The 27,695-nt window shown below is 45.8% G+C and overlaps 1 protein-coding gene across 2 annotated transcripts in view; it reads right to left on the bottom strand.

Annotated features, from left to right (window-relative positions):
* Positions 1 to 6,658: 6,658 nt before the first annotated feature.
* SLC30A6 (solute carrier family 30 member 6) overlaps positions 6,659 to 27,695 on the bottom strand; it is a 58,869-nt gene continuing 37,832 nt past the window's right edge. For both annotated transcript variants that reach the window (XM_088477419.1, XM_088477418.1), the window contains 3 exons: positions 21,605 to 21,652; positions 18,010 to 18,078; positions 6,659 to 7,940 (listed from right to left, as the gene is read on the bottom strand). In XM_088477419.1, the coding sequence (XP_088333545.1) occupies positions 7,431 to 7,940; positions 18,010 to 18,078; positions 21,605 to 21,652 (627 nt within the window). In that variant the 3' untranslated portion in view covers positions 6,659 to 7,430. The remainder of the gene's footprint in view (positions 7,941 to 18,009; positions 18,079 to 21,604; positions 21,653 to 27,695) is intronic.

Genomic DNA, 27,695 nt, shown 5'->3' on the forward strand with positions numbered 1-27,695 from the left:
AGGTCACATAGCTGATGGAAATGCACCTTCCCACCTACAGTGTGCCAGGATACATTTGGGAGTCTCATAAGTGGAGGAAGGTTAATGGTCAGATTAAACAAAGATGGAACTGTAACTTAGCACTCGGCACTATGTTTGGCGCAAGTCTAACATTGCACATCAGTCCTACCATGAAGCATTGATCCTGAACGCTGGCATGCCGAACCCAACCTGCGCTCACTGCTGAAAAGAGCCACGACTCTAGTTCCCAATGATTGCAGAAGTTGTGGTGACAGCTGCCGTCACCAAGGAGACTATGGAGATCCCCAAAGGAGGAGGCTTAGTCACTAATATTATTTTAAATAAAGGATAATAATATGAATCTGTGATCCATTAATCAAAGAATCCAAACTACAGCCATGGCCAAAAGTTTTGAGAATGACACAAGTATTGGTTTTCACTAAGTTTGCTGCTTCAGTGTTTTTAGACCTATTTGTCAGATGTTACTATGCTATACTGAAGTAAAATTACAAGCATTTCATAAGTGTAAAGGGTTTTTATTGACAATTACATTAAGTTTATGCAAAGAATCAATATTTGCAGTGCTGACCCTTCTTTTTCAATACCGCTGCAATTCGCCCTGGCATGCTGTCAATCAACTTCTGGGCCACATACTCATACTTACATTTTTTTACATATACACTGGAGAAATTCATTATGATCTGGGATCTACATTAAAAGAACGGTTATCGCCACGGCTCCACAGCGCATACACAGAAGGATTAGGTATCATTCGCTGTTGCTTTCCTTATAAACTATTAGTGTATATCCAGCGCCATTTTACGCTCAGAAATCTTTGTTTGCATATGTTGTCAGTGTGGTGATACCTTTTTCCTGAGAGGTGAATAGGCTGCAGGACTTGCGCACCTCTGGTATTTCACTTTTTCTGCATTTATCTGGGCAACATACTGACTGATGGCCGCCCATTCTTGCCTAATCAATGCTTGGAGTTTGTCAGAATTTGTGGGCTTTTGTTTGTTCACCCGCCTCTTGAGGATTGACCACAAGTTCTCAATGGAATTAAGGTCTGGGGAGTTTCCTGGCCATGGACTCAAAATTTCGATGTTTTGTTCCCCAAGCCACTTAGTTATCACTTTTGCCTTATGACAAGGTGCTCCATCATGCTGGAAAAGGCATTGTTCATCACCAAACTGTGGTGTATAGAGGGGGAGGAGCCAGCTACAATTCTGAAAAAATTGAAAGTGCATATTTTAAATTACCTTAATTTACACCTGGAAAAGCGCTAGGGGAGATTCATACACTTCCCAGATTTCTAAAAGTTTGTCTGGGTATTCCCAATATTTAAATGGAAGAATTTCATATGCGAACAGTCTTTAGGAGATAGCCATTCTACTAAAGAGTAAAGCTAGAATCTGGTGTGAAAAAAGTCCTCATTCAATGGATCAAAGAGACAAAGTATAAGCAGGGCTTGGGAAACAGAAGGTAAGATAGGTAGGAATCGATAGTTCTCTCCTAACAATTGATTCCTGCCTATACCTTCTAAACAATATTCCTTGCTATACCTTCTAAAAATTGTCGATATCCAGCGTAATGAGTCGCACAAGAAATAAATGCTTTCAGACTTTGAATGCTTTGTGGTTCCAAAGCACAAAAAAATATTATTCAATATAAAAACAGATGTAATGAGTCGCACAAGAAATAAATGCTTTCAGACTTTTTGTGCTTTGTGGTTCCAAAGCACAAAAAGATATTAGGTTACACGCTGTGACCTAAATACAATTAGCGCAAATAAATCATACAGACCCAAGGTACAGTTGTTATATACGCACGCTCTCTGGGCCCAGATACCGGCATCAGCATTAGAAACCTCCATCAACAGCACAGCAAGAAGACTCAAGACTGGGGTCAGAGAGCGCACTTATATACTCTTGCAGGGATAGGCAATACAATAGACAAGTTTGATGTGATTCCATTGGTTCTTCTTAAAGGTGCGTTTGTTACAGGATAGTTCATAGGTCAATTCAAATAGACACAAACAGCCTCCAACCGCCCTTTGTGTCCTTTTTCCCGCTGCATGCTAATCTAAGCTGCTAACATTACAAAGTACATTTAATGTTTTAACTCTCTATAGTCCATAATTTGCAGACGCATGTTCCGATCTTCTCACTGATTGTATCGGAAATCTGTTGAGACACAGTGGATCAGTGCAACACCAAACACGGTCTGGTTACCATGTACTAAACCTTAGATATCAAATAATCTTTATTTCACAACATTAATAATTACTGAATGAACCTTGAATATTACACTTTAATACTAGGGAACCTTTTTTGTAAGTGTGCAGTGTATAAGTATTGTGGAATAGGGAAAAGATGCTAGTTAGCGCTGTGCGACTGTGTGTTTTGTGGAGTACACCATGGAACGTGATTTGCAGGGTTAATCATTTTATGTTTTAGTGACTGTATTTACATGGTGAGGACTTTTAACTTCTATTACGTGGGAATCGCACAACGCAAAATAATAGCATCACCGTATGTACTTATAATGACGTGTTTCACTAAAATGGCGCTGGGCGGCCAGTCGCAAAATGGCATCTCATTGCTATTCGCAAAATGGCGTCGCCCCGATCTAATTTTAAACCGATCCTGTCTCAGCCAATTATCCAGCTTCGACAGAACCCCCACCACCTCTTCCCAAAATAAGCTTCCAGGACAGAGCATTTGTTACACAAGTTGTTGGGTAGTAGTTCTCCGTAATGGTACAGGACTGGGCTTACATATGCTTAGAACAAAAGTTTAGATAATTTATTATGTGCCAGGATAGCAATTGGAGGATAGTTGTTATGTTTCTTCCCAGTAATATACTATTAACAGTCCTATTTTATAAAACACACCATAGAACATACAGGAGCACCGATGACAAACTATATGTCACAATAGTGATATATGTACAAATAGTAAGTATAGATGTGCACATGAATGATATGGAGAAGTTGATTGATAACAGGATATAAAGATTGCAGCAGGATTAGGAAATATGTGGTTGTCCAACAAATTTCAAATTGCAATTCACAAATAGCTCAAAAAGTGCTGAAGGGTAGTTATACAGACATGGGCATGCAAGATTAAACCAGAAAAACTAGTCGTAGGCCTAGAATGACAAAATAAATTGCCCAGGGTGAGAACATGGTGGTCAAAAGATAAATGATCTGTTCCGGAAAGTGGACGAATCTCCTTTGAAAACATTTTTTCTTCTAGTTCATTGTATAGAATTCCAATCATCTTCGTAAAATAAATATCTTGTAGTTTTCTTTTTTGTGCAGGACACCCTGGAATGTCCAGGTATTTACATTTTGAAGCACGTAATCATGAAGTGTTAATGAACATTGTATTGTAGGAATAGGGGTAACAGTGATTGTCAAGATACTCATTTACAACTACACGGTTTAAATTAAAAGTAGCAATAGGATCTATATCACAGAACTATGCAAACTCATCCACGACATTTATTCCATTTTATCCATTTCCAGTCACCAGGTAATCTGTATTACTGTAAAGAATCATCAGGTAAGTGGATTCAGGTTTTCAAACGTAGTTAATAAGTAAATTTAAAAAACCAACACTAAAATAGCATACCGTTTGCTATGTAATAGGATTTTTGATAGATTACTCTATTTTTACATAATTTTAGAAAGTGTTTTCAAAAACTAATTCTTGGCGTAGCTGAATCACCCAGCCTAAAGTGAGAGGTGTCACAATTCAGTCACACGTACAGTAAGTACCTTTATACCTGTGATATGGAAGTTGATTCCTAAGGTTGCCAGCAGATGGCACTGTTGAGCAATGCGGAGCAGGCATGTGTAGTGAAGCGAAATTCAAACAGGCACAAATGAAGCTGCAGTCTGCAGAGAATTTTGCAGGAAACTCTGGGGTGCAAACAAGCTGGAATGGGAAGTGAAGTCGTACAATGGTGTGACACGGCGGCAGGATGATCCAAGCATAGACAAGCTGGGACATAGTGGCACCGTACAGCAGCATGGCACCGCAGCAGGATGGTGCAAGCACAGACAAGTAGGGACACAATGGAGCCACAAAGTAGCATGACAGAGTAACAGAATGAGCCGAGCACAAACAGGCCAGGTTGCCATGGTAGCAAACTACAGTGACCCGTACCTAATGACCAGGTGTCAAAACCGATCAGACCTCAGAGTCCTCCACCCCATAGACCACTGTAGCAGACCTTCCTGTATTCCATAATACACCATCCTGTGATGCTCCGGTGAGTTGCTACAGAGGTAGCTGCAATCTCATAAGCTATGACCGCCACATTCATCTCTCCTTTTATTGACAGCAATTGTTGCTGTGGCCTTTCAAATCCAAGATGATATTTTTGAAAATGGAGATAAAAATCTCCATGTTACAGTGCTATCACTTCACAATAGTCACTAATGCCGGGCATACACTGTCAGATAAAATGTCTGTCAGACCGACAGACGTTATATATCTGACAGCCTAAAACCTAGCAGATAATGTGGCCATAAAGTGTATGGCCACAAAATCTGCGTTCTTCTCCTGGGAAGAAAACATTTCTCAGTTCCTCCTCTGTGAAGGAGCAGGGAAATAGGATTAGTTTAGTTGTGGATGTTGAAGGATTTTTCATGCCCGACCGTCCAATCATCACTTATCGGTCGCGAACATATATTTTAGGATTATCGTCCCGATTCGATCTGCAGCAGATAAAACAATGAGAGGTCCTATGTTAGCTAAAGGTCGACAGTGTCCCTTCAAGTCCAGTCAGCATCCTGAAGCAGTCACACTGGAATCGTGTAGGAGTGCGCCAACGTCAGAATAGAGGATACCGATGGTGTCCAAGTGAATCCACAAAACATCCAAGCATTTCTTCTATAGACTTTTCCAAAGGATGGTTTTCCTGGTGGAATTGATTCTTATTTATGTCAAGGTCCATTGATTGATTGGTTAACAGATTTTGGAAAATCATGCAATGGGCCTCAACATAGAAAAAATAAAAGTCAATTCCCCCTGCAAGACCAGCCTTGGAAATGTGTTTATATAGATGAGTTGAATGATTTTTTTGGACTCATTTGGCCACTGTCGGCAACACTCAGTTGTGATGCCAGTGCACTCCCACACCATACCAGTGAGACTGCTTCAGAACTTTAACTGAACTTGAGGGAACACCATTGACCGCCAGCTAACACAGGATTCTAGGGACAGTAGTAGGGTAAGAGCACCATTTCTCATTATTTTATTTGCTGCAAGTCCACAACACCACCAACTCTTTTAAGAGCTAATTATATTACTCAAGTTTTCAGTGCCTTCTGACTTGCTGACATCTCAGGGGCATTGCATTTGGATGCTTATTGTAATAGATTGTCACACCACATCATATACCATTTTGTGCAATACTGCTCACATTATATTTTATTACATTCCACAGTACTTCTCATAACATTTATTACGTATAAGCACTCCCATCCCATTACAGTCTAACTCCTCCATTAAGAGAATTTAGACTTTAATGTGGCAGGGACTGTTGTGATTTATTATTATTAGCCTATATTTATATGGCGCCACAAGGGGTCCACAGCACCTTCAAAGTACAAAATCAGAAACAGTGTGAACAAAAACAGGAAGGAAAGTGACATACAATACAGAACATTGCAGAACATGGACATGGTTCATAACCATAATACTGAAATATGGAGCAGGGCAGCAGAACCCAGACAGTAGGGAGGATATTGTGGTAGAATCAAGGGTAGGAAAAGCATATGAGGGAAAGGGCCCTGCTTGAGAGAGCTTACAGTCTAAGGGAGAAGGGGGGGCAGGCAGACAGGGGTGATACAGAGAAGAGAGACGGATATTCTTTGTAAAGCACTAGGTATTATTGTGGCGCTATATAAACAAGTAAAAAATATATAACTGGCCACTGAATCCAAAATACAAGTTGTTCCAATATAAAAAAAATAAATAAATTTGTATTTGAAAAGTAAAAAGGTGCAGACCCTTTACCATTTAACTCTGCAATGCAACAATTAGACCCACAACATCCCATGATCACAATCCAATCTGAAATACAATTACATCTATATTTAAGGTGCTGGCAGATCGATAAAATATACTTGCATTTAAAAAGTGATCAGTTAACATCTACAAAACAATTTATTGATCGGTATATATATATATATATATATATATATATATATATATATATATTGGGTAAGTGATGCCAGCGCTCATAATCCTGATGCCGGCATCCCGAAGGGGTAGAATACACCCAACCCTCCCTGCAGCATAACCCTCCCCCTAACCCCAATACTTATGTCGGGATTCCGACGCTGGTATCCCGACTGAATGTCAACTACATCATTATATATATATATATTCCATCTATCTCCTAGAAGTTGCGGCACTAGGAGCAGAAGGCAGCTGCAGCTCCGCCTCCCGCCCCCATGTATGGCCACAGTTATTGGGCAGTGTGTATGTACAGTATGTGTATATATCTATCTATTTTTTAGTAGTTGAAAGTCTAGGCAGAACAGTAGGCTGAATATCACATCAGTTTTTTTTATAATAAATTCATAAGGTAAATATTACAAAAGCATTTATATACAGAGACTATAAAAAGATTGAGGCGCATGAAAACATAAACATACATTTATTTCTTGATTTTAGACATTGTACTTTCCCCCTTTGCATAACTGTGTTAGTAACATGTAAGGTAACTGTATGAAACAATGTGTGTGCCTTAGCATAAGATTTATATTACAAATGCTCTCTGAAATGCAAAGCAAGAACACCATGCTATGTTCTAGTTAACACAGGGTTATCCAACCCTGGCTATGCATTTAACTAATATAAGTGCATATAAATGTATCCGGTACTGGAAACAGTTTATTTTAGTGTTACAATACTGATGTTTTTGCCTGTGTCACCATTTTCCACAAGGCTACTTGTCCCATTGTTTGCATTTAGTAAAAGCACATTTAAAGAGCTCGCATTGCTAGCTATAACAACACAGGTAAAACTCTAGTAATTATAGGGCCTGTTGTAAAACTGTAAGGTTCAGAGAGTAAAACACATGTATGTATTATTCTGTAAAACCCATCCATGACTATGCGTCATAGGTACATGTTGAAATAAATGATAAAACCAAAACGCTGTCTGTTACTTTATTAAAAGTTCTGGTTTTGTTGCCTTATAACTGAAGTGTGTGCCAGAGTCTTAAAGAAAAAAAGCAAAAACAAGTTCCCAGGAAAGGAGAATGGGTGGTATCCAATTGCATGATAATTGTAGAATGTTGCCAGTCCAAAGAGATTCCCCAAAACATGATACAGTATATGAGAGTTCTTTGCCACTTTCAACATACAGAGCTGGTAAAAGAGAAAGGAAAGCAGCCGCGCTAAAATAAAGTCATTGTTTGAATTGAGCGAATTGTCCTGGAGTGTATGTTCCGTATCTGCTGGCCACGTTTGTAAAACCAGTCCGCAAACCTTGTGTGCTGCCAAGGCCAGGTACACCAAGTTCTGGGCTAAACATTGCACCATAGGGTGCAGATCCATAATGAAGTCCTAAGCCATATGGCCTTGTCTGAGTGTTTGAAAGAATGACAGGGTTCATATTTTTACCTGGTGTATTAAATGCAAATTCTGGGGGTGGGCTACTGGGTTTGGATGGTGTGGAGGTCAATGGACTTAATTCATCATTTGGAGTCTTCAGAGGTGGCATCTGAATAATATGATGTTCTGGAATGTTCAACACGTTGGGTGGCATGGGACCAGAAGACAAGACAGGCCTTGACCATTCATCCTTGAAGATCTGAACTGTGAGAGTTGCAACCAAAGAACTGAGTCGGCTTGTAACATGAGCAAGTACCAGCTGTTCATTGGCATCTCTTCTAATGCGGACATGGAGTGACCCAGCCTGAAATGCACAAAGAGATTTGCTATAGCTTGTATACTAAAGCATTATAAAGCAAAGGCGGAGAACCCCATTCATCAGCAATTACATTAATTTTCTGTAAATATTCTGTCATAAATGCATGTCTAAAGATCTGTAATCTTAGTGTATTTGCACATATATTAATGAGTGTATATGCCTTCAAGATACCACAAAATACCATCCATAGACTCCAATAGCATAGTATCTAATCTAAGTCACGTTATCATGAAAATTGTACTAGTCATCAGAGGTTGTAGTACAAAACATTCATGGGTTAATACAGAAGTACTATTTATCAACCCAAACAATAGATTAGGCTGAAGACATTCTGTAGATCTGAAGAATAATGCATTGTTATTAGCATGAGGAATAAACATCAATTGAGAACACATACCAGTAAATATGAAAAAATTACCAGTCAATACTTTTTAAAGACACCTGGAACTTCAATGGGCACCGCAATGGCACCAGTGTACACAAACCCATAGATGCACAAATTTGAAAATATTATTGTTTTTGGGATCCTCCCATTAGGTCCTATATATCTGATGGTTGCTTTATATACAGTAGATGACCATATTTTTACAATTGGAATGGTGAAGCAGTGAATCTTTTTAACTCATAACTTGGATACCATTTATGTTTCTCTTTTTACATCTAAACGTTTTCTATAACTGATCAGTAGATATAGACTAGTTTACATAAAAAAAGTACTAACAGAAACACAGCACAAAGTTTCACCCTAATGTGCTAAAAAAAAAAAAAAAAAAAGGTATTCCATATTCACAAACTGTTTTTTAACACATAGATTGAGGTTGTAGTGATCGTAAAGAGGAAGTGCCTGAGACGGAAGCCATGGGTCTTTCGTTTTCAGTACAGGTTTATGACCAAGAAATTATTCGCCAAAACTACTTATTAAATATACAACAATGGACAGAGATTACTTTCTACAACCTAACAAGAAGGGATTTTACCAAACAGCGTTTTCCAATAATAACAACTTATTAAATGGCTTCTATAAGGGTTAAAGAAAAAAGTTAAAGTCACTGGTAATTACTGGCAATGGAACCAACTTTTGATGAAAGAAATTAAAACACAGTCTTGTACTCTCCCATATATCATTATATGTCCCTGCAGTACTTTTTATGCAGGGGAGACAGTAAGAACATAGAGAAAGAATGGCTACTCACGTATTCTATTACAACATTGTCTATTGTCTAGCGAGTGTGATAGACCTGTGGCAAATTAATTTTGCATAAAGTCAGCAAGGATTACTGATCGTATCTTACATGGCTAAGGATACTGTATTTCCACAATATTAAAGGATGTAACGTTGGACTTACATAAATACAACGTGAAGCCAAATGGGTAAATCATTTGCAGATAGCTGCTCCAAAAGGGTTGCATAAATCCCTAAATCTACAATATTATTCTAAGACCTGTGCATTTACCCATCAGCTGATCGGTGTGTGATACAATACTAATTTTTTTACAATGTCTTTGTTCTTGGAAACGTATCTGTGGGACTCAAACATAACTCTATATCTACTTCAGTAAGAATCCATGTAGCAGTGTTGCACATTTCTCAATATATTGCAAAACCCCAACTTTTCTCCTTTTCAATTTAATATTAAATCACTTTGCACTTTATATGGATTTCTTTGTATGACGACTATCTGTCACACTAGAGGGATTCCCTTATTGTCAGAGATCTTATGACTCTCACAGTATAATGAGATGTGCATCATATGTAGTCAACCACACCTATTGTGAGTATTTATGAAGGTGTTTCGTGGATATATATATAATATTGTTTATGTATATATAGAAAGCCACCAGTTACGCAGCACTGTTCAGAGAATATTTGTCATGCACATCATATATGTCTTTATAGAGCTTAATTAATTTGTATCATAAGTTAAAAGTAAATCAATCTTTGTCAGATATTACTAAATTAGATAATACTTCCATTTCAAGCCATCAATCGTGTGCACTACTACCCCAGACAAAAAATATGAGATATGGTAAGAACTTACCCTTGTTATCTCTATTTCTACGAAGTCCATAGGGTTCCACAGGATACCTTGGGGTATAGGTGTGACGTCAGTCGCAGGGCACCAAAGAGTTAAGCTTTCAGCCTCCCAGGATGAACTAGGTCCCCCTGCTATACCCCGCCCCCGGGCCAAGGCACCTCAGTTAGTTACCAAGCCATAGGCCGGAGGAGGAGAAGGAAGAGAGAGAACAAAGATCTGGACACATACAAGAATCACATTCTCACCAGAGGGAGACGGAAAACCGGTGACCAGAGCAAAGCCCATCTGCAGCACAGGTGCGACAGGGTGGGAGTCCTGTGGAACCCTATGGACTTCGTAGAAATAGAGATAACAAGGGTAAGTTCTTACCATATCTCATATTTTCTACTTCAGGGTCCATAGGGTATCCACAGGATACCTTGGGGATGTCCCAAAGCAGTATCCTTTAAGGGTGGGGACGCTCCTGTGCAGAAAGGAGAATCCGCCGCCCGAAGGAAGCATCCTGAGAGGCGAAGGTGTCAAACCTGTAATACCTCACGAAGGTATGGACAGAAGACCACGTAGCAGCCTTGCAGATCTGAACTGCCGAGGCACCACGTCGAGCTGCCCACGAAGGACCCACAGACCTAGTGGAATGAGCCTTCAGAGAAGGAGGGACCGGTAGGCCTTCATGAAGATAAGCTTCAGAAATAGCCATACGGATCCAGGCTGCCAAAGTTTGCTTTGAAGCAGGCCAACCCTTTTTACAGAAGCCATAGAGGACAACAAAGCGTCCGACTTCCTAAACAAAGAAGTGCGGTCAACATAAGTCCTTAAGGCCCGCACAACATCCAAAGAGGCCTCACCCACGGAAAGACCCGGTGAGTTAAAGGCCGGAACAACTATTTCCTCGTTAACATGAAACTGGGAAACAACTTTGGGAAGAAACTCGGGCCGAGTGCGGAGCACTGCCCTGTTCCCATGAAAAACCAAGAAAGGGGGTCTACAAGAAAGAGCCCCTAACTCAGAAACACGTCTGGCTGAAGCAACGGCCAGAAGGAAAACAGTCTTAGCTGTTAGCCATTTAATATCCACTGAGCCCAGTGGTTCAAACGGCGGTCCTTGGAGAGCCCTCAGGACCACAGCCAAATCCCAAGGCGCCACAGGTGGAACAAAGGGCGGCTGAATACGGAGAACACCTTGCATAAAGGTGCGCACATCCGGGATTGTAGCAATCCTACGGTGAAACCAGACAGATAGGGCCGAAACCTGTACCTTCAAAGAAGCAAGGCGAAGCCCATGATCTAGTCCCGCTTGCAGGAAGGCGAGAATCCGAGACAGACGAAACTCCCGCGGTGCATAACCTCTCGGTCGACACCACTGGAAGAACGTATGCCACACGCGATGGTATATCCTCGCGGAAGACGGTTTCCGAGCTCGTAACATGGTACGAACCACAGAGCTGGAAAACCCCCAGGACCTCAGCATGGCCGTCTCAACAGCCACGCCGCCAAAGACAGCCGAGTCAGGTCCGGGTGAAGACAAGGACCCTGAGACAGAAGGTCCGGTCGTAGCGGCAACCGCAGAGGACTGTCCACGGACAGACCCTGAAGGTCTGAGAACCAGTGCCGTCTGGGCCACGCGGGAGCTATCAACAGGAGCGTCCCTCCTTCCTGTTTGAATTTCCGGATTACCCGTGGAAGAAGGGAGACCGGAGGGAACAGGTATGCGAACCTGAACGTCCACCGGACGGACAGAGCATCCACCAGAGACGCCCCTTCGTCTCTTGTGCGAGACCCGTACACCGGCAACTTGTTGTTGTGCCGGGACGCCATGAGGTCGATTTCTGGAAGACCCCACCTGTCCACCAGTAGTTGAAAAACGTCCGGGTGCAGGGACCATTCCCCTGGATGAACGTCCTGGCGACTTAGAAAGTCCGCCTCCCAATTTAGCACTCCCGGGATGAAGACCGCTGATATGGCCGGAAGATTGCGCTCCGCCCAAACCAGGATCCGAGAGACCTCTACGAGAGCCGCCCGACTGCGAGTTCCTCCTTGCCTGTTTATGTAGGCCACGGTGGTAGCATTGTCCGACTGGACCTGCACCGGGTGACCCTGGAGAAACCGCTGTGCCTGCAGGAGAGCATTGAAGACGGCACGGAGTTCCAAGATATTTATTGGAAGCTCCGCTTCTGTCGGTGTCCACCTGCCCTGGAACAAGTGTGGACCCGAAACTGCTCCCCAGCCCCGAAGACTGGCGTCCGTTGTCAACAGGACCCAATTTGGAACCCAGAACGGACGTCCCTTGTTGAGGTGGGTCGTCTTTAACCACCACGCAAGGGACAGGCGAACCTCCGGGGTGAGCACAATCGTCTGGAACTTCAGAGACTGAGGCAGCCCGTTCCACTTGGACAGGATCAGGTGCTGCAGAGGTCTGGAGTGAAACTGGGCGTATTCCACCATGTCGAACACCGACACCATGGAGCCCAGTAACCTCATCGCCGAGTGTAAGGACACCCGGCGGCTGTGCAGACAACTGCGCACCCTTGACTGTAAAGCAGAGATCTTGTCCTCCGTCACCAAGATCCTTTGCTGTCCCGAGTCCAATAAGGCTCCAAGATGCAGAATCCTCCGAGACGGGATTAGAGTGGACTTCTGCCAGTTGATTAGCCAGCCGTGCCGTTGCAGCAGTGCAATGGTCAGGTCCAAGTGGTGTAACAGGAGCTCTGGAGATCCTGCCACCAATAACAGGTCGTCCAAGTACGGCAACATGCGGACTCCTTGCAGCCGCAGAGAAGCCGCCATGACCGCCATAGTGTCCTGTATGTCCAATGACACCATGTAGTCCCCAGGTTCCAGCGCCAGAATGATGGACCGTAGGGTCTCCATCCGAAACTTCGGGACCCGCAAAGACTTGTTGAGTGCTTTGAGGTTGAGAATCGGACGATATGACCCATTGGGTTTCTGTACCAAAAATAGATTTGAATAGAAACCCTGGCCCCTCTGGGAGAATGGAACAGGCACTATAACTCCAGCCTGGAGCATAGTGTGCAATACCTTCCGCAGCTCCGTAGCCTTGTTCCGGTCTGATGGTAGACCCGTGGTGAAGAATCGAGCCGGGGGTCTGTGCCGGAAGGAGGGCGTACCCGTGAGAGACCACCTCCAGAACCCAAGTGTCTGTCGTAGTGAACGACCAACACCGGGAGAACTGCAGCAGGCGGCCTCCCACCCTGGGATCCCCCAAGGGGAGACCCGGACCGTCAGGCCGCAGGCTTGTCATCTGGCTTGGGGGCCGGACGTCTGGTACTCCATGCCTGTTTCCGGGGCTTGACCGATTTCTTAGGGCCAGCCTGTCGAGGAAACGACTGTGGTTTGGGCCTGCCCTGGGCCCTAGATGACCGAAAGGACGATGGTCCAGAACCAGAAGGAGCAGCGGCCGACGGGAGACAAGCAGATTTGGCTGCCGCCAGCGTGGCCACAATCTTATCCAGATCCGGACCGAAGAGAACTTCTCCGGTAAACGGCAACGCTTCCAGACCTTTCTTGGAATCTGCGTCCGCCTTCCAGGATCGCAGCCACAAGGTGCGACGAGCAGCTACCGCTGCTGAAGAAATTCTAGACACCAGAGTACTAATGTCTAGAGCCGCCTCGTTGATGTAGGTGGCCGAATCACGGAGATTGCCAATCAACTCCGCCTGTTCGGCCGGACAGTCGGATTCAAAAGAAGCCTCTAATGAATCCGCCCAGCGCTCCATCGCTCTGGCAACCCAGCAAATGGCCATAGCCGGCCGTGCTGCCCCCCCTGCAAGGGAATAAGCGGACTTCAGGCAGATTTCTACCTTGCGGTCCGTAGCATCCTTAAGGGAGGACATGGATGGCATCGGCAATGTGGCACTACGGACAAGACGGGTCACGTGAGAATCCACCTGTGGAGGGGATTCACACTTAGCAAAATAATTATCCGCGAACGGATAAGCCACCGCCAGGCGTCTTTGCGGCTGGTATCTTTTGCCAGGTTGTTTCCACGCCTCCTCTAAATGGTCCACCAACTGACCCGAAAGAGGAAAGACTGTGGCATCGCCCTTCACATCTTTGAAAAAGGCATACTTAGATTTAGCCGCTGGGGGAACTTCGTCCTCAATCACCAAGGCTGTGCGGACCGCCCGAATAAGTCCAGGAATATATACTTTGGACTTAGCATCAGCGTCCTTAGTATGGAAAGGTTCCTGATCGTAAGGATCCAGAATCTCCCCATCATCAGACGTCCCTTCGTCATCCTCATAAGGAGCGGACAGAGACGCCACCGGCCTTTTATGAGGCCGCATCACAGACTCCCCTTGCAACACATCCGACAAGTGCTGTACAGAACTCGTCAGGGAGTTAACCCACGCTGGCTCCTGAGAACCCGGGAGCGGGGAAATAGGGAGACTGTGGGGTACCACCAATTGTCGTGGGAACCCCTGCATGGGTGACGACACCACAGACTGATGGGACAAACCCATCGGAGTAAACGCGGGCTGCGGAGCTAACTGGCCCACTAAAGCTGTTAACGCCTGAGCGAAACAAGCCCAGGGCGGCTCCTGTACCGGTGCTGTAACCGTAATAGGCCGCGCCATGGACAAACACTGCCGGCAAAGGCCCTCCGCGCTACCCTCCCCCTCCGCTAACGGTACTTTGCACGTGGTACACTGTAGCCGGAGGGGAAAATCACTTTCAGACATTATGGCACCACGTATGTGACCTCTCTCACCAATTAAGTATTAAATAGGCGAGAGACCACCCTGCAGCACCGCACCGCAAGGGCTTTAGCAGAAAGAACAGGGACAGTAATAAAGCTGACAGTTTAGAGAAGAAAAGTTACAGGCAGCGCTAGCACAGTCACATACAATGCAGAGAAATAACAATTCCTACACTAACAGCGCTGATCACTCAACTACACAGACACAGGGCCTGGTAGGACACAGCGCTGCATACACAGACCTGAGCCACAGCGGAGGAGAGGTATGCGGGGGGACCCAGACCACGATGCTTCATTCCAGACTTCCAGCAGCGTTCACCATGCGTTGCAGAGAAGATGGCCGCCGAGGAGCAGAGAGAAGCTGGCCTGGGGGAGGAGCGCTGACACAGGACCAGTCAGCACAGTGCAGAGAGGGCTGTGTGCAGCGGGGGAGGCGCCGGCTGTGAGACAGGGAAGGCGCGCTCCCCTGGCATGCATTTAACCCCTGGGACGCCGCAGCGCTACCGCTCTGCTGCGGTCCGCTGTCCCAGGGGGTAGTGGAAGCGCAGGTTGGTCGCCTGGCTCCACGCTGCAGCCAGTCCCCAGGGAGCCCCCTGCCTGGGGACTTAGGACCATGTGATCAGCGGGGACCCACCGCGGGACCCCGCTGCTTACCTCTGTCCCCCTTGAATCCGGCCATGGTCCGGAGCATCTGGGGTCACCGCTAGCTGTGACCCCAGACGTCCACCAGCATCCCCGGATCAGTACCGGCGTTCTGGTACCGGCGGGGTGTAGGGAAGACAGCATGGACGTCAGGACTGACTGTCCATGCTGTTCATCCAGATGTGCAGCCACAGCTGCATGAAGAAAAAGCTTCAGGGGCTCTTCTAGCCCCCACTCCAACAGGTGCACCCGACTCCGGCCGGGCACCAAACTAAACTGAGGTGCCTTGGCCCGGGGGCGGGGTATAGGAGGGGGACCTAGTGCATCCTGGGAGGCTGAAAGCTTAACTCTTTGGTGCCCTGCGACTGACGTCACACCTATACCCCAAGGTATCCTGTGGATACCCTATGGACCCTGAAGTAGAAAAGGCCATTATGCATGGGTATCACTCACCCATTACTGGCCAATCCCCAAACACTACTGTGCTGTACACCAATATCATCCTGCATGAAGACATCCAGGCGCCCTCTGAAGAATGACATACAGTCTAAGGATTTACAGAACCACATCTTCAGTACTGTCTATATTATCCTTCTTCACAATATGAGATAACACAATGAAGTAGCTGACTGCCATATAACGTGCCACAGCATATTACAGTAAACAAGGGAAGTAAATGTGAATGTATGAATTGGTTAAATGGCAGCAATACTAACTAATGCTGTCTTTGGTGCAGACAGTTACTTATTACATTGGAACTGTAAGGCAAGTAATAAAATACAAAACTATTATACTACAGCAAAAAGAATTATGTACATGTGGAGATACTTACCTGAAGATGGATATCCATTTTCAAGGGTATTCTTTAGGATGCTGGAGCAAGTGTGTACTCATTACACTTGCCATGTGTTTTCTGTGTTTGTGCATCTCTCTCAAACACTATAAAGGACATTTGTGTTTTTCCATGGAGAAGTACCTACTGCGACAGGTCCATCACCAAGTCATTCCCAGCACCGTAGTCAAACACACACTGACTCTAATGGTGCGCTGTGATTCATTAGCACTATAAATCAGTGTAAAAGTGAGTACACATTAGACCAGAGGTTCTCAAACTCGGTCCTCAGGACCCCACACCGGTCACGTTTTGCAGGTCACCCAGCAGGTGCACAGGTGTAGTCATTACTCACTCACACATTTTAAAAGATCCACAGGTGGAGTTAATTATTTCACCTGTGATTCTGTGAGGAGACCTGGAAAACATGCACTGTTTGGGGCCCTGAGGACAGAGTTTGAGAACCCGTGCATTAGACCATATGTCGCCCGATCCGGCGGATCGGGCTGACATATCGTTCACATCGGCAACAGTGTACCCACTATGGACGACCATGCCAGCTCCCGCAGGTCGTCCATCGGGGTCGCTGGGCAAATGAATGGAGCCGGTGCCCAACACATCGGGCGGTAGGGCACCGGATTGTGTAATGTGTACCGGCCGCCTGGTGTGATGGCCCGTCGGGCGTAGCATCGTTGGGTAAAGACATATCAGTGTGTACTTAGCTTAAGAGTGTGAACCTGTGAATGTTGCAGCAAGGTCCAATTATAAACCTACCACACTGGATAGAAGTTAGGTTATAGGTAGACACTATCAGGTGGAGGAGACACTTCGAACAACTAAGGGCTCCATTTACTAATGAATGAAAATACCAGCGGCAATTTTCGTTTAGTATCACTGTGATACAATTGAAAATGCCACTAGTATTTATTAATACTTACCCCTCCGGCGAGGTCCCACGAAGTCCTCGTCGAGGTCCTCCGCTGGGCTGCTGGCAGCCTAACGCTGCCAGCAACGGGGCTCCAGTGTTATGAGCATGCACAATGGTCCTTTTGCACATGTGCATGACATGGGGACCCGGCAGTTCCTGGAAGGCTTCGCTGAAGCCGGAAAGGCACCGCATTGTCTCCATTGCCGGCAATGGGGACTGCATCGCTTTCACCATCTAAAAGATGGTGAGAGTGATGCTGTGAAAACAGCGGTAATCTTAGATTACCGCTGTTTATTAAATGCAGAAAGGTGGCATAACCCCTGTAGGGAGCGGGAAAAGGGGTTATGTTTCGTTAGTATATAGAGCCCGAAATGTAAATAAACGAACGATAGCATCTCAGCACAGATCTGATAGCTACCGGGATCTCATGAAGCCAGGGTTTCACTTGTTGCATGTTAAATAGAACATTGCATGTTAACCTTTCTAAAATATAAACAAAAAGGAAAATTCAATAGCAATTATTATATAGTTTATATTTATATTATATAGTTTAAACCAGAGGTTCACAAACGCGGTCCTCAAGGCACCCCAATAGTTCAGATTTTAGAGATGTCCATGTGAGCACAGGTGGTTAAATCAAATAGACTGAGGTACTAATTTAGTCACCTGTGGTCAAGCATGGTTATCCTTAAATCCTGGACTGTTAGGGTGCCTTGAGAACAGAGTTTGGGAACCTCTGGTTTAAACCAATCATATGCTTTGTATTACTGCAAAAACAAGGCCGGAACACAATATAGCAAGAGCTATTTGTTTACATTTCTATAGATGTACAAGACCTAGAAAACGCTGCTAAAAAGCATTTTTTGTATCAGTTAAAGAAAAAAAAAAATAGTTACATACCATGGTCCCAAATCCCAGAGTCCAAAAATGCTCATTTCGTACTTCAAGAACCCCATCTAGAGTGGAGACCTAAGCAGTGATAAATCAAGTTTGTTAGCAGAATAAAAAGCAAACCTTGCACACTTGCAATGCCAACATGACATTAAAGGAACTATTATATACAAGTTTTTGCGGCTTGCTCATGACATTTGTAATGCTCTGTTTTACCAAGTAGATTAAGTAACAACTGCACCATTGAAGTTTACGTAGCTCCTAATGATAATTTTATTAAACAAACACCTATTCGGCTACTTTATCAGGATACAGCTATCATTATGCTACTTATCATTTATCTAGCCCCTTCTAGAAGATAATAGCTAGAATCTGAAAAACTCAAAAAACCAGTACTTTAGTAAATATACCCCTTACTATCCATGCTCAGCTACCAAACCAGCCAGTACATTCTCCAAAGGGAAGCTGTACCTGCTAAAGCAGAGGCGGGGAACCTTTTTTCTGCCGAGGACCAATTTGATATATATAACATCATTCGCGGGCCCGCTGAAGGCCACGCTCCCACCATGTGACGTCAAACGATGTGGTCCACAATCGACTTTGATTACAGCAATGCCTGGGAGCATCCTGAGGATGCTCCGGGGAGCTGTAAGGGCAGCAGTGTACCGTCAAAAGGGTCCTATGGACGCTCCTGGCGGCACTGCTGCATAGATTCTGGCTGCAGGGTGCCATTCTGGGCACCCTGCTAGCCAGATGAGGCTAGCATAAAAAAGCTCAGAGGGCCAGACCAAATGACTCCGCGGGGCTAATACGGCCCCTGGGCCTGTGCTAAAGCAATTCATCAGTGCAAATTTTAATAGAAGATGGAATTATCCTTCAGCAATAAAACAGAAACAAGAAGGACCATATCTCTAAAGCCTGGTAATTACAGTGGCTGAACATCATTGCTTTAAATGAAATGTGTTAGGTACTGTAGGATGAAATGAAGACAGATTGCACTGTAAGAATGGGCATTGTTGTGTAGGTCTCCCACCCACAGCAGTCAAGGGACCGACTAAGTGGCAATTCAATTAGACACGAAAACTACATTTTGCATGTGCAAACTTTTCGCACCCTTCGTCTGAATGTGTCACTTTTCGCCACTATCTCGTATGCAGGTTTTCGGGCAATCCTATTACAAAAAAGGCAATGCGGCATTCGCCCGAAAAAATACGGCAAAAAGTGTGCATGAAAATTGGGAAAATAAATGCTGTGTTAAATTAGGGGTACATAAAAATGGGTATTTTTTGTGTCAATTTAGGTTACTTTTAAAAATGTACCTATTGCCGCAACCCCCAAAACACTTGACCCATCCATACAACCCCCCAAAATACCTACCGCACTAGTTTAAACCTATTTTCCAACACTTTTTACATTTTGACCCCCAAAAATGCCATGTCATTATTAGGTGGAACAAAGTTACCGTATATACTAGAGTATAAGTCGACCCGAATATAAGCCGAGGTACCTAATTTTACCACAAAAAACTGGGAAAACTTATTGACGAGTATAAGCCTATGGTGGGAAATGCAGCAGCTACTGGTAGTAATCCCCCCCCTGGTACTGCCCCCAGTAGTAATCCCCCCTGGTAGTGCCCCCAGTAGTAATCCCCCCCTGGTAGTGCCCCCAGTAGTACAACCCCCTGGTAGTGCCCCCAGTAGTAATATCCCCCCCTGGTAGTGCCCGCAGTAGTAACCCCCCCCCTGGTAGTGCCCCCAGTAGCAATATCCCCACCTGGTAAAACCCCCAGCAGTAATCCCCCCCTGGTAGTGCCCCCAGTAGTAATCCCCCCCTGGTAGTGCCCCCAGTAGTAATCCCCCCCTGGAAGTGCCCCCAGTAGTAATACCCCCCCTGGTAGTGCCCCCAGTAGTAATACCCCCCTGGTAGTGCCCCCAGTAGTAATATCCCCCCCTGGTAGTGCCCCCCCCAGTAGAGAGAGACGTACCGGTAATAATAATAAAAAAAACACTTACCTGAAACCCCGCTCCTGGTCCCTACGCTGCTACCGGCTCCTCCGGCCACTTTGCATTATGGGACAGACGTCATGACATCATGACGTCTCTCCCATTACCCACTGTGGGAGCCGGAAGATGGCTCCCGCAGTGGGAGCAGTAGCAGCCAATGAGAGTCTGACAGACTCATCAGCTGCTAATTACAACAAACACACAGCTGCCGGCTCCGGCGGCTGTGTGTTTGGCACTGTGTAGTGCTGACTGAACTCCGTCCGGTCAGCGCTACACACGCGGTGCAGCTTTGTCACAGAGACACAGTCTGCACCGCGGCCCGCATGGTACGCAGCTGAGTGAGGCGCCCTCCAATATGTGGCGCCCTACTCAGCTGCGTAACGGGAGAACCGGCCCTGTTCCTGGAGCATCACTCGAGTATAAGCCGAGGGGGGGCTTTTTCAGCACAATAAATGTGCTGAAAACCTCGGCTTATATTCGAGTATATACGGTAATTAAAAAATTATTTTTGACTAATTAGTCATTAGGGGTTTGTCTAAGGGGATCTGAACAAAGTACCTACAAATTTAACCCAAAATAGGGGTTTTGCACATTTTTTCACCTGCTCTGAGATGGTGAAAAACTTTTGCCGCTTTTAGCTGTGCAAATTTCGCAAGTGCGAAAAGCCGCGGCTAATAGGATAGCACAATACGCATTTTTGGCACTAAGATCGCACAAGTGTAAACTTTTTGCCAAAACGCAGCTTTTCGCAGCTAATTTAATCCGTCCCCAGGTCTCCAGATTATTAAATGGAAAATTTAAGTCATCCCTTTACCCAGATGCTAAAAACCCCCACAAAAGCAAAAAAAACTTCCCTATTTGGAGTATGGATAATCCAGGTTATTCCGCTATGGCAGGGCATGGTTAAGTATAGAATTGATAATATTCATGTGGTAAGGGATGTGTTACATTGATTCTACATACACACTTACAGAAAACAGTGCCACCCACAGGTAAAATAATAAAACTACAAAATGCATGCATAGCAATACTACAGAATTATTTTTAAGTATCTATTGTACATTAAAATATCCTGCTTTACTCATAATTTTACATTATACTATAAAGTGCTGTAATTTGAATCATTTACTGAGGAAGCTCATGTAGAGGATTGCAAGGTAAAACTGAATATATTGGTCAAAAGAAGAACATGGTCCTAACACATGGATTCCAAATTACTTCAAACATGAAGGGTCAAGGACACTTCCACCAACATCATGACTCCTTATCCCAGGTTACTTTTAGCTCTGTACTTAGGACCTACTTCAACTGCTTCAATATTCATAATACTGCAGATTATCACTGCACTATGTCCGTGATGTCACACCATGGCGTTTAATAACCAGTATACCTGAACCACTGCATCCCAGTGAATGAATAGGCAGCATTCTTTAGAATACTGGTTCAGTATACAAAATGGCTTCCTCCACAGCACGCAAGTGACAGGGGCTCTTTAAAAACTAAGAGGAGCCTTGCATTTACCAGTTTCCTGAAAATGATTTCTCAAATGGAGCTGAGCACTTAAAAAATTATACATCTCCTCACTTTTTACATTCACTTACCTCTCGAAGAAGCTTATCGAGCTGGCCAATTACATGAGGTGGTGTTGTCTTGAAAAGAGAAAATAAGGGTAATATATTACAATCCATTAATTCCCCTGTATATTCTGTAGACTTTTAGCTCAACACACTGAGGTAGCGGCATTTATACAGAAGCGGCTGCGCTGGATATAGATGTGTCCTCATACATTAGCGTACTTCCAGTCGCGCAATGCTGTGGCGTGACTCGGTAACGCAGAGAGTCTTCTCGTGAAACTTTTTATCTTCAAATGAGTTTTATTAGCATAGTGATGCCAATAGTTAGCACAAGCAGCTTTTGCTGATTAAAATGATATGCAGCATGGCTATGTTCTGCGAGCGAGTGCAGGTGATATCTGCATACGAAACGCTACTTTAAAGTGTCAGTGGCTGTAACACTGTAACGTATCATTTTGCATGCAAATACACCCGCAGTCGCACACAGAAAATAGGCATGCTGCATATCATTTCAATCAGCAGAAGCTGCTTGTGCTAGCTATTCGCATCCATGTGCGTATAAGACGCACAAAAAGACGCTCTGCGCTACCAAGTCACACGGAGCACCCGCATTATGTGTAGCGCGACTTATAGATTTATGTGGACACATCCGTAGAACAGAATTTTTTAAAAAATATTTTCTAACCTACGCTCCTAAAAACATTAGCCGTGGTAAGGAGGTTTAACAAGGGCCGCTATTTTTATTATAAGGTTTTGGTTTTTTTTGCTATAAATCATTGTACTGTTTATAGTTCTACTATTTATTGTTGCAAGACCCAGAAAATGCCATAGGGTGATAGGAGCTACATGCCTGAATAATTGTTAAGGAAGACTGCATATACATACAACCACTCTGGGACATAACCCTCAAGGCTCCAGTGAACATATAAACCAGAGAACTTTTTCTATACCCTAATAAGCAAACCCACAGGTTGCCCTGCTACTAACAGCTGATTCAGACGCAGCAAGATTAATACATGCCACGAATGGCACAACAAGAGCAATTTACTCCAGAAGTTTACTCTACAAATCAGAACCACATTCTATCAACTTCCCTCTATTTACACCTACACAACTGTACTCAGTCTGTAAAAATAATATACTATGCGTTCCAGCCAGTGAGAGTAAGCCAGAGCCTCAGGCCTTTTTTCTGGAAACCACAAATATGTTATAGCGATGACTCTTAGACAAAACCTGTATTCTGTCCCCTTCCACGCCCCACCACCATCCTTAAAGAATGCAGTTAAACCATAGACCTTGGAATGCAAGAATCTGCTTCCTATCCAACTATGTGCAGATACATACTTTCTACAAGATAATGATCAAATCAAACCTAGAAACCTCCAGTCTTTCAAAATAAATAACAAGAGATATGGTAAGAACTTACCTTTGTTATCTCAGTTTCTACAAAGTCCTTAGGATCCACAGGGATACCTTGGGGTATTGGCATGGGCTTGTCCCTGGGCAGCACACAGTTAAAGCTGTCATCCCAGGATGCACCGGGGCCCCTCCTATACCCCGCCCCCAGGCCAAGGCACCTCAGTTTTAGTAGCAAGCCATAGGCCGGAGGAGGAGAAAAAGAAGGAAGAAAGTCTGGAACACACAAGATTCACATTCTCACAGAGAAGGAGACAGAAACTGGCGACCAGAACACCACCCTACAGAAGCACAGGGCGTCAGGGCGGGTGCCCTGTGGACCCTAAGGACTTAGTAGAAACAGAGATAACAAAAAAGTTCTTACCATATCTCTTGTTTTCTACTCCAGGGTCCTTAGGGATCCACAGGGATACCTTGGGGATGTCCCAAAGCAGTATCCTTCAAGGGTGGGGACGCTCCTGTGCAGAAAAGGAGAACCCGCCGCCCAAAGGAAGCATCCTGAGAAGCAAATGTGTCAAAGGCGTAATACCTGACAAAAGTATGGGCAGAGGACCACTTGGCCGCCTTACAAAGCTGAACAGCCGAGGCACCACGGCGAGCAACTCACGAAGGACCCACGGACCTTGTAGAAAGAGCCTTCACAGAGGGTGGCACCGGAAGACCCTCATGAGCGTAAGCCTCAGAGATTGCCAAGCAAATCCACCGTGCCAAAGTCTGCTTATTGGCAGGCCAACCCCTCTTGTGAAAACCATACAGGACAAACAAAGAGTCCGATTTTCTAAAAGAACTGGTACGGTCCACATAAATCCGCAGAGCCCGTACCACATCTAAAGAGGCCTCACCAGCCGAGAGATCCAATGAATGAAAGGCTGGGACCACAATTTCCTCTTTAATGTGGAAACTAGACACCACTTTTGGAAGGAAACCAGGGCGGGTCCGAAGTACCGCCCTGTCCGAATGAAAAATTAGAAAGGGGAGACGACAAGAGAGAGCCCCCAAATCCGACACTCTTCTTGCCGTAGCAATAGCCAGAAGAAACACTGTTGCTGAAAGCCATTTCAACTCCACGGAACCCAAAGGCTCGAATGGAGGACCTTGGAGCGCCCTCAGAACCACAGTCAAATTCCAAGGAGCCACTGGAGAAATAAAGGGAGGCTGGATGCGAAGGACACCCTGCATAAATGTGCCGATATCAGGCAGCAGTACCAATGCCATCTTAGCCACCCCAGGAGCCACAAGCAGAATCTTGCCTCCTTCTTGCCTGAACTTTCGAAGTACTCGATGCAGAAGGGTGAACGGGGGAAACAGGTACGCGAACTGGAAGGTCCACCGTACCAACAGATCATCCACCAGGAAAGCCCCTGCGTCTCTTGTTTGGGATCCGTTCGCCCACAGCTTGCGGTTTTGTCTGGAAGCCATGAGGTCTATTTCGGGAAGGCCCCACTTGTCCACTAGGAGTTGATATACCTCTTGGTGAAGAGACCATTCCCTCGGATGTACATCGTGACGGCTGAGGAAGTCCGCTTCCCAGTTGAGTACTCCCGGGATGAACACTGCTGAGATGGCTGGGAGACTGCCTTCCGCCCAAGTCAGAATGCGGGATACCTCCTTTAGAGCAGCCTGACTTAGAGTTCCTCCCTGACGGTTTATGTAAGCCAACTTGGTGGCATTGTCTGACTGAATTTGCACAGGTTTTCCCTGCAGGAAGAGTCTTGCTTGTTGCAGCGCTCTGAACACTGCCCGAAGTTCCAATATATTGATCGGCAGGACAGATTCCTCTGACTTTCACCGTCCCTGTAAGATGTGTGAGCCAGTCACCGCGACCCAGCCCCGCAGGCATGCATCCGTTGTTAGAAGGACCCAATCCGAAATCCAAAATGGACGTCCCCTGTTGAGATGAGACGTCTGTAACCACCAAGTCAGAGACAGGCGTACTTCCAGAGAAAGCACGATTAATTGTGTCTTTATCCGACGGGAAATTCCGTCCCATCTGGAGAGGATCATCATCTGCAGAGTACTGGAATGGAACTGGGCATATTCCACCATGTGGAACGTCAACACCATGGAACACAGTAACATCATTGCCGAGTGAAGAGATACTCAGCGACTTTGTAGACAATTGCGTATCCTGGACTGCAACAGGGCTATCTTTTCTTCCGTCAAGAAGATCCTCTGCTGCTGAAAGTATAAAAATTCTCCGAGATGGACCATCCTCTGAGAAGGAATTAGAGAGGATTTCTTCCAGTTCACTAGCCATCCGTGAGCCTGCAAAACTGATATTGTCAGGTGCAGATGGTTGCAAAGGACCTGTGGCGACCCTGCCAACAACAGAAGGTCGTCCAAATAAGGTAACAGACGAACCCCCTGCAACCACAAGTGTGCCGCCATGACCGCCATTACCTTTGTGAACACACGTGGGGCCGTGGAAAGGCCAAACGGTAGAGCCTAAAACTGGTAATGGTGATCCGACACCGCAAATCTGAGGTAACGCTGATGCGCCCTGGCAATGGGGATATGCAGGTAGGCATCCTGAATATCCAGGGACACCAGAAAATCCCCAGGCTGCATAGCTAAAACAATAGAATGCAGAGTCTACATTCGGAACAGAAGGACCCTTAAAAACTTGTTCAGGGACTTGAGGTTGAGGATAGGTCTGTATGATCCATTTGGTTCCTGAACCAGAAAGAGGTTGGAGTAATATCCCGTCCCCCTCAGGGGTAACGGAACAGCCACTATGACTCCCATATGGAGCATAGAGCACACCACCTCCTGGATCGCTAGAGCCTTCGTTGGATCTGAAGGAATGTCTGCTGCAAAGAACTGATGAGGAGGCCATCTGCGGATGGAGGGCATTATCCCTGAGATATCACTTCCCTTACCCAAGTGTCTGTGGTGGTCTGATACCAGCACTGGGCATATTGCAGAAGTCGGCCTCCCACCTTGGGGTCCCCCAAGGGGAGGCCCAGCCCGTCAGGCTGAGGGTTTGTCGTCCGGTTTAGTGGCCGGACGTCTTGTACTCCAAGCCTGCTTCTTGGGCTTGGCTGTCTTTTTGGGACCTGAAGGTGTCGGAAGGGACTGCACCCTAGATTTGCCCTGAGGGCGATAGGGACGAAAGGACGGGTTCTTAGATCCTGACGGAGTCGGGCTGAAGGCAGGCATGCTCCTCCAGCGAGGGAATAGATGGATTTAAGGCACAGTTCCACCTTACGGTCTGTAGCGTCCATCAGAGAAGACATGGACGGCATAGGTAGAGTCGTGCTCTTTACTAAGCGCGTCACATGAGAATCCACCTGAGGGGGAGATTCCCATTTAGTGAAATAATCCTCTGCGAAGGGGTATGCACGTGCCAGACGTTTCTGAGGCTGAAACCTCTTACCTGGAGATTTCCATGCCTCCTCCAAGTGATCCACCAGCTGACCAGATAGAGGAAAAACTGCTGCAACACCTCTAACATCCTTAAAATAAGCATGCGTAGGTGCTGCTGGTAGGTTGTTGTCAGTAATCACCATGGCCGTACGAACCGCCCGTATGAGACCTGGAATATATATTTTGGACTTAACCTCCACCCCTAATTGAGGAGCGTCAGTGTCCGACAAATACAAAATCTCACCGTCATCAGACGACCAGTCATCATCATCTAGTTGTGTAGATGGAAATGACAGTAGCGGTCTTTTAGAAGGTGTCGAGTCCTGCTCTGCAATATTCTGCGCCCTAGCAGATACAGAGTGCGCCCAAACAGGCTCCACCGGAGTAAGAACCTGCTGAGGGGCACACTGCGCCACCAGCATCTGTCCCGGACCCCCTAATACGTGGGAAGGGACACCCGCCTGCTGTGCGAACCCCAATTGGGGAAACACAGGGGGGCTGTTAATCTATTCACAAGGACATTCAAGGCTTGTGCAAAGGAAGCCCAAGGGGGTTCCTGTGAGGTGCTGGGTAGAGCAGGGGTACCAGGAAGAGTTAAACATGTAGTACATATACTATCTTGAAGTACCATCCCCTCACCCACACCTGCTCTACACCTAGAGCAGGAAAACGGGAGAGATGCACCTATAGACACAGAATCCTCACTGGACATAGTGGGTGTGACAGAAATATGAGGTAAATTCCCACCCTGACAGTACTGGCACCGAGAGAGCTGAACAGGAAGAAGTAATAGGGATAGTTAAAATGGCTGACAGAAGAGTATCAGACACACAGCGCTAGCGGGGGGAGGGGCCTCCTGTGCTGAACAGGGAAGGCGCCCTCTCCTGGTAGGCTGTTAACCCCGGGGATGCTGGAGCGCTTCCATAACGCTCCAGCCCCATATCCCTGATGGCCTAGTGTGAGCGCAGGATCAGTACCTGGCTCCACTATCCTGCCGTCCCCAGGGAGCCCCCAGCCCTTGGGACACTGGACTGTGTGACAGCGGGCGCCTTCCGCAGACGCCCGCTGCATTCCTGTTGTTGTCCCTCGTGAGTCCGGCCACAGTCCTAGACCCCCAGGGGTTCAGCTAGCTGGAACCCCCAAGAGCCCGCAGAGTTCCCCGGATCGCAACCGGTGGTCGGCGCCGGCGGGGGTGTCGGAGCGGTAGCATGGACATCCGCTGGACTGTCCGTGCTGCCACTCTAAGTTCTTTAGCTCTTCAGGGGCTATGAAACACATCCCCTCTGTGCAGTGACCCGACTCCGGACGAAACTGAGGTGCCTTGGGGCGGGGTATA

Source organism: Taudactylus pleione, unplaced genomic scaffold (assembly GCF_031769625.1).
Source record: "Taudactylus pleione unplaced genomic scaffold, aTauple2 ptg000201l, whole genome shotgun sequence".
NCBI lineage: Eukaryota > Metazoa > Chordata > Amphibia > Anura > Myobatrachidae > Taudactylus > Taudactylus pleione.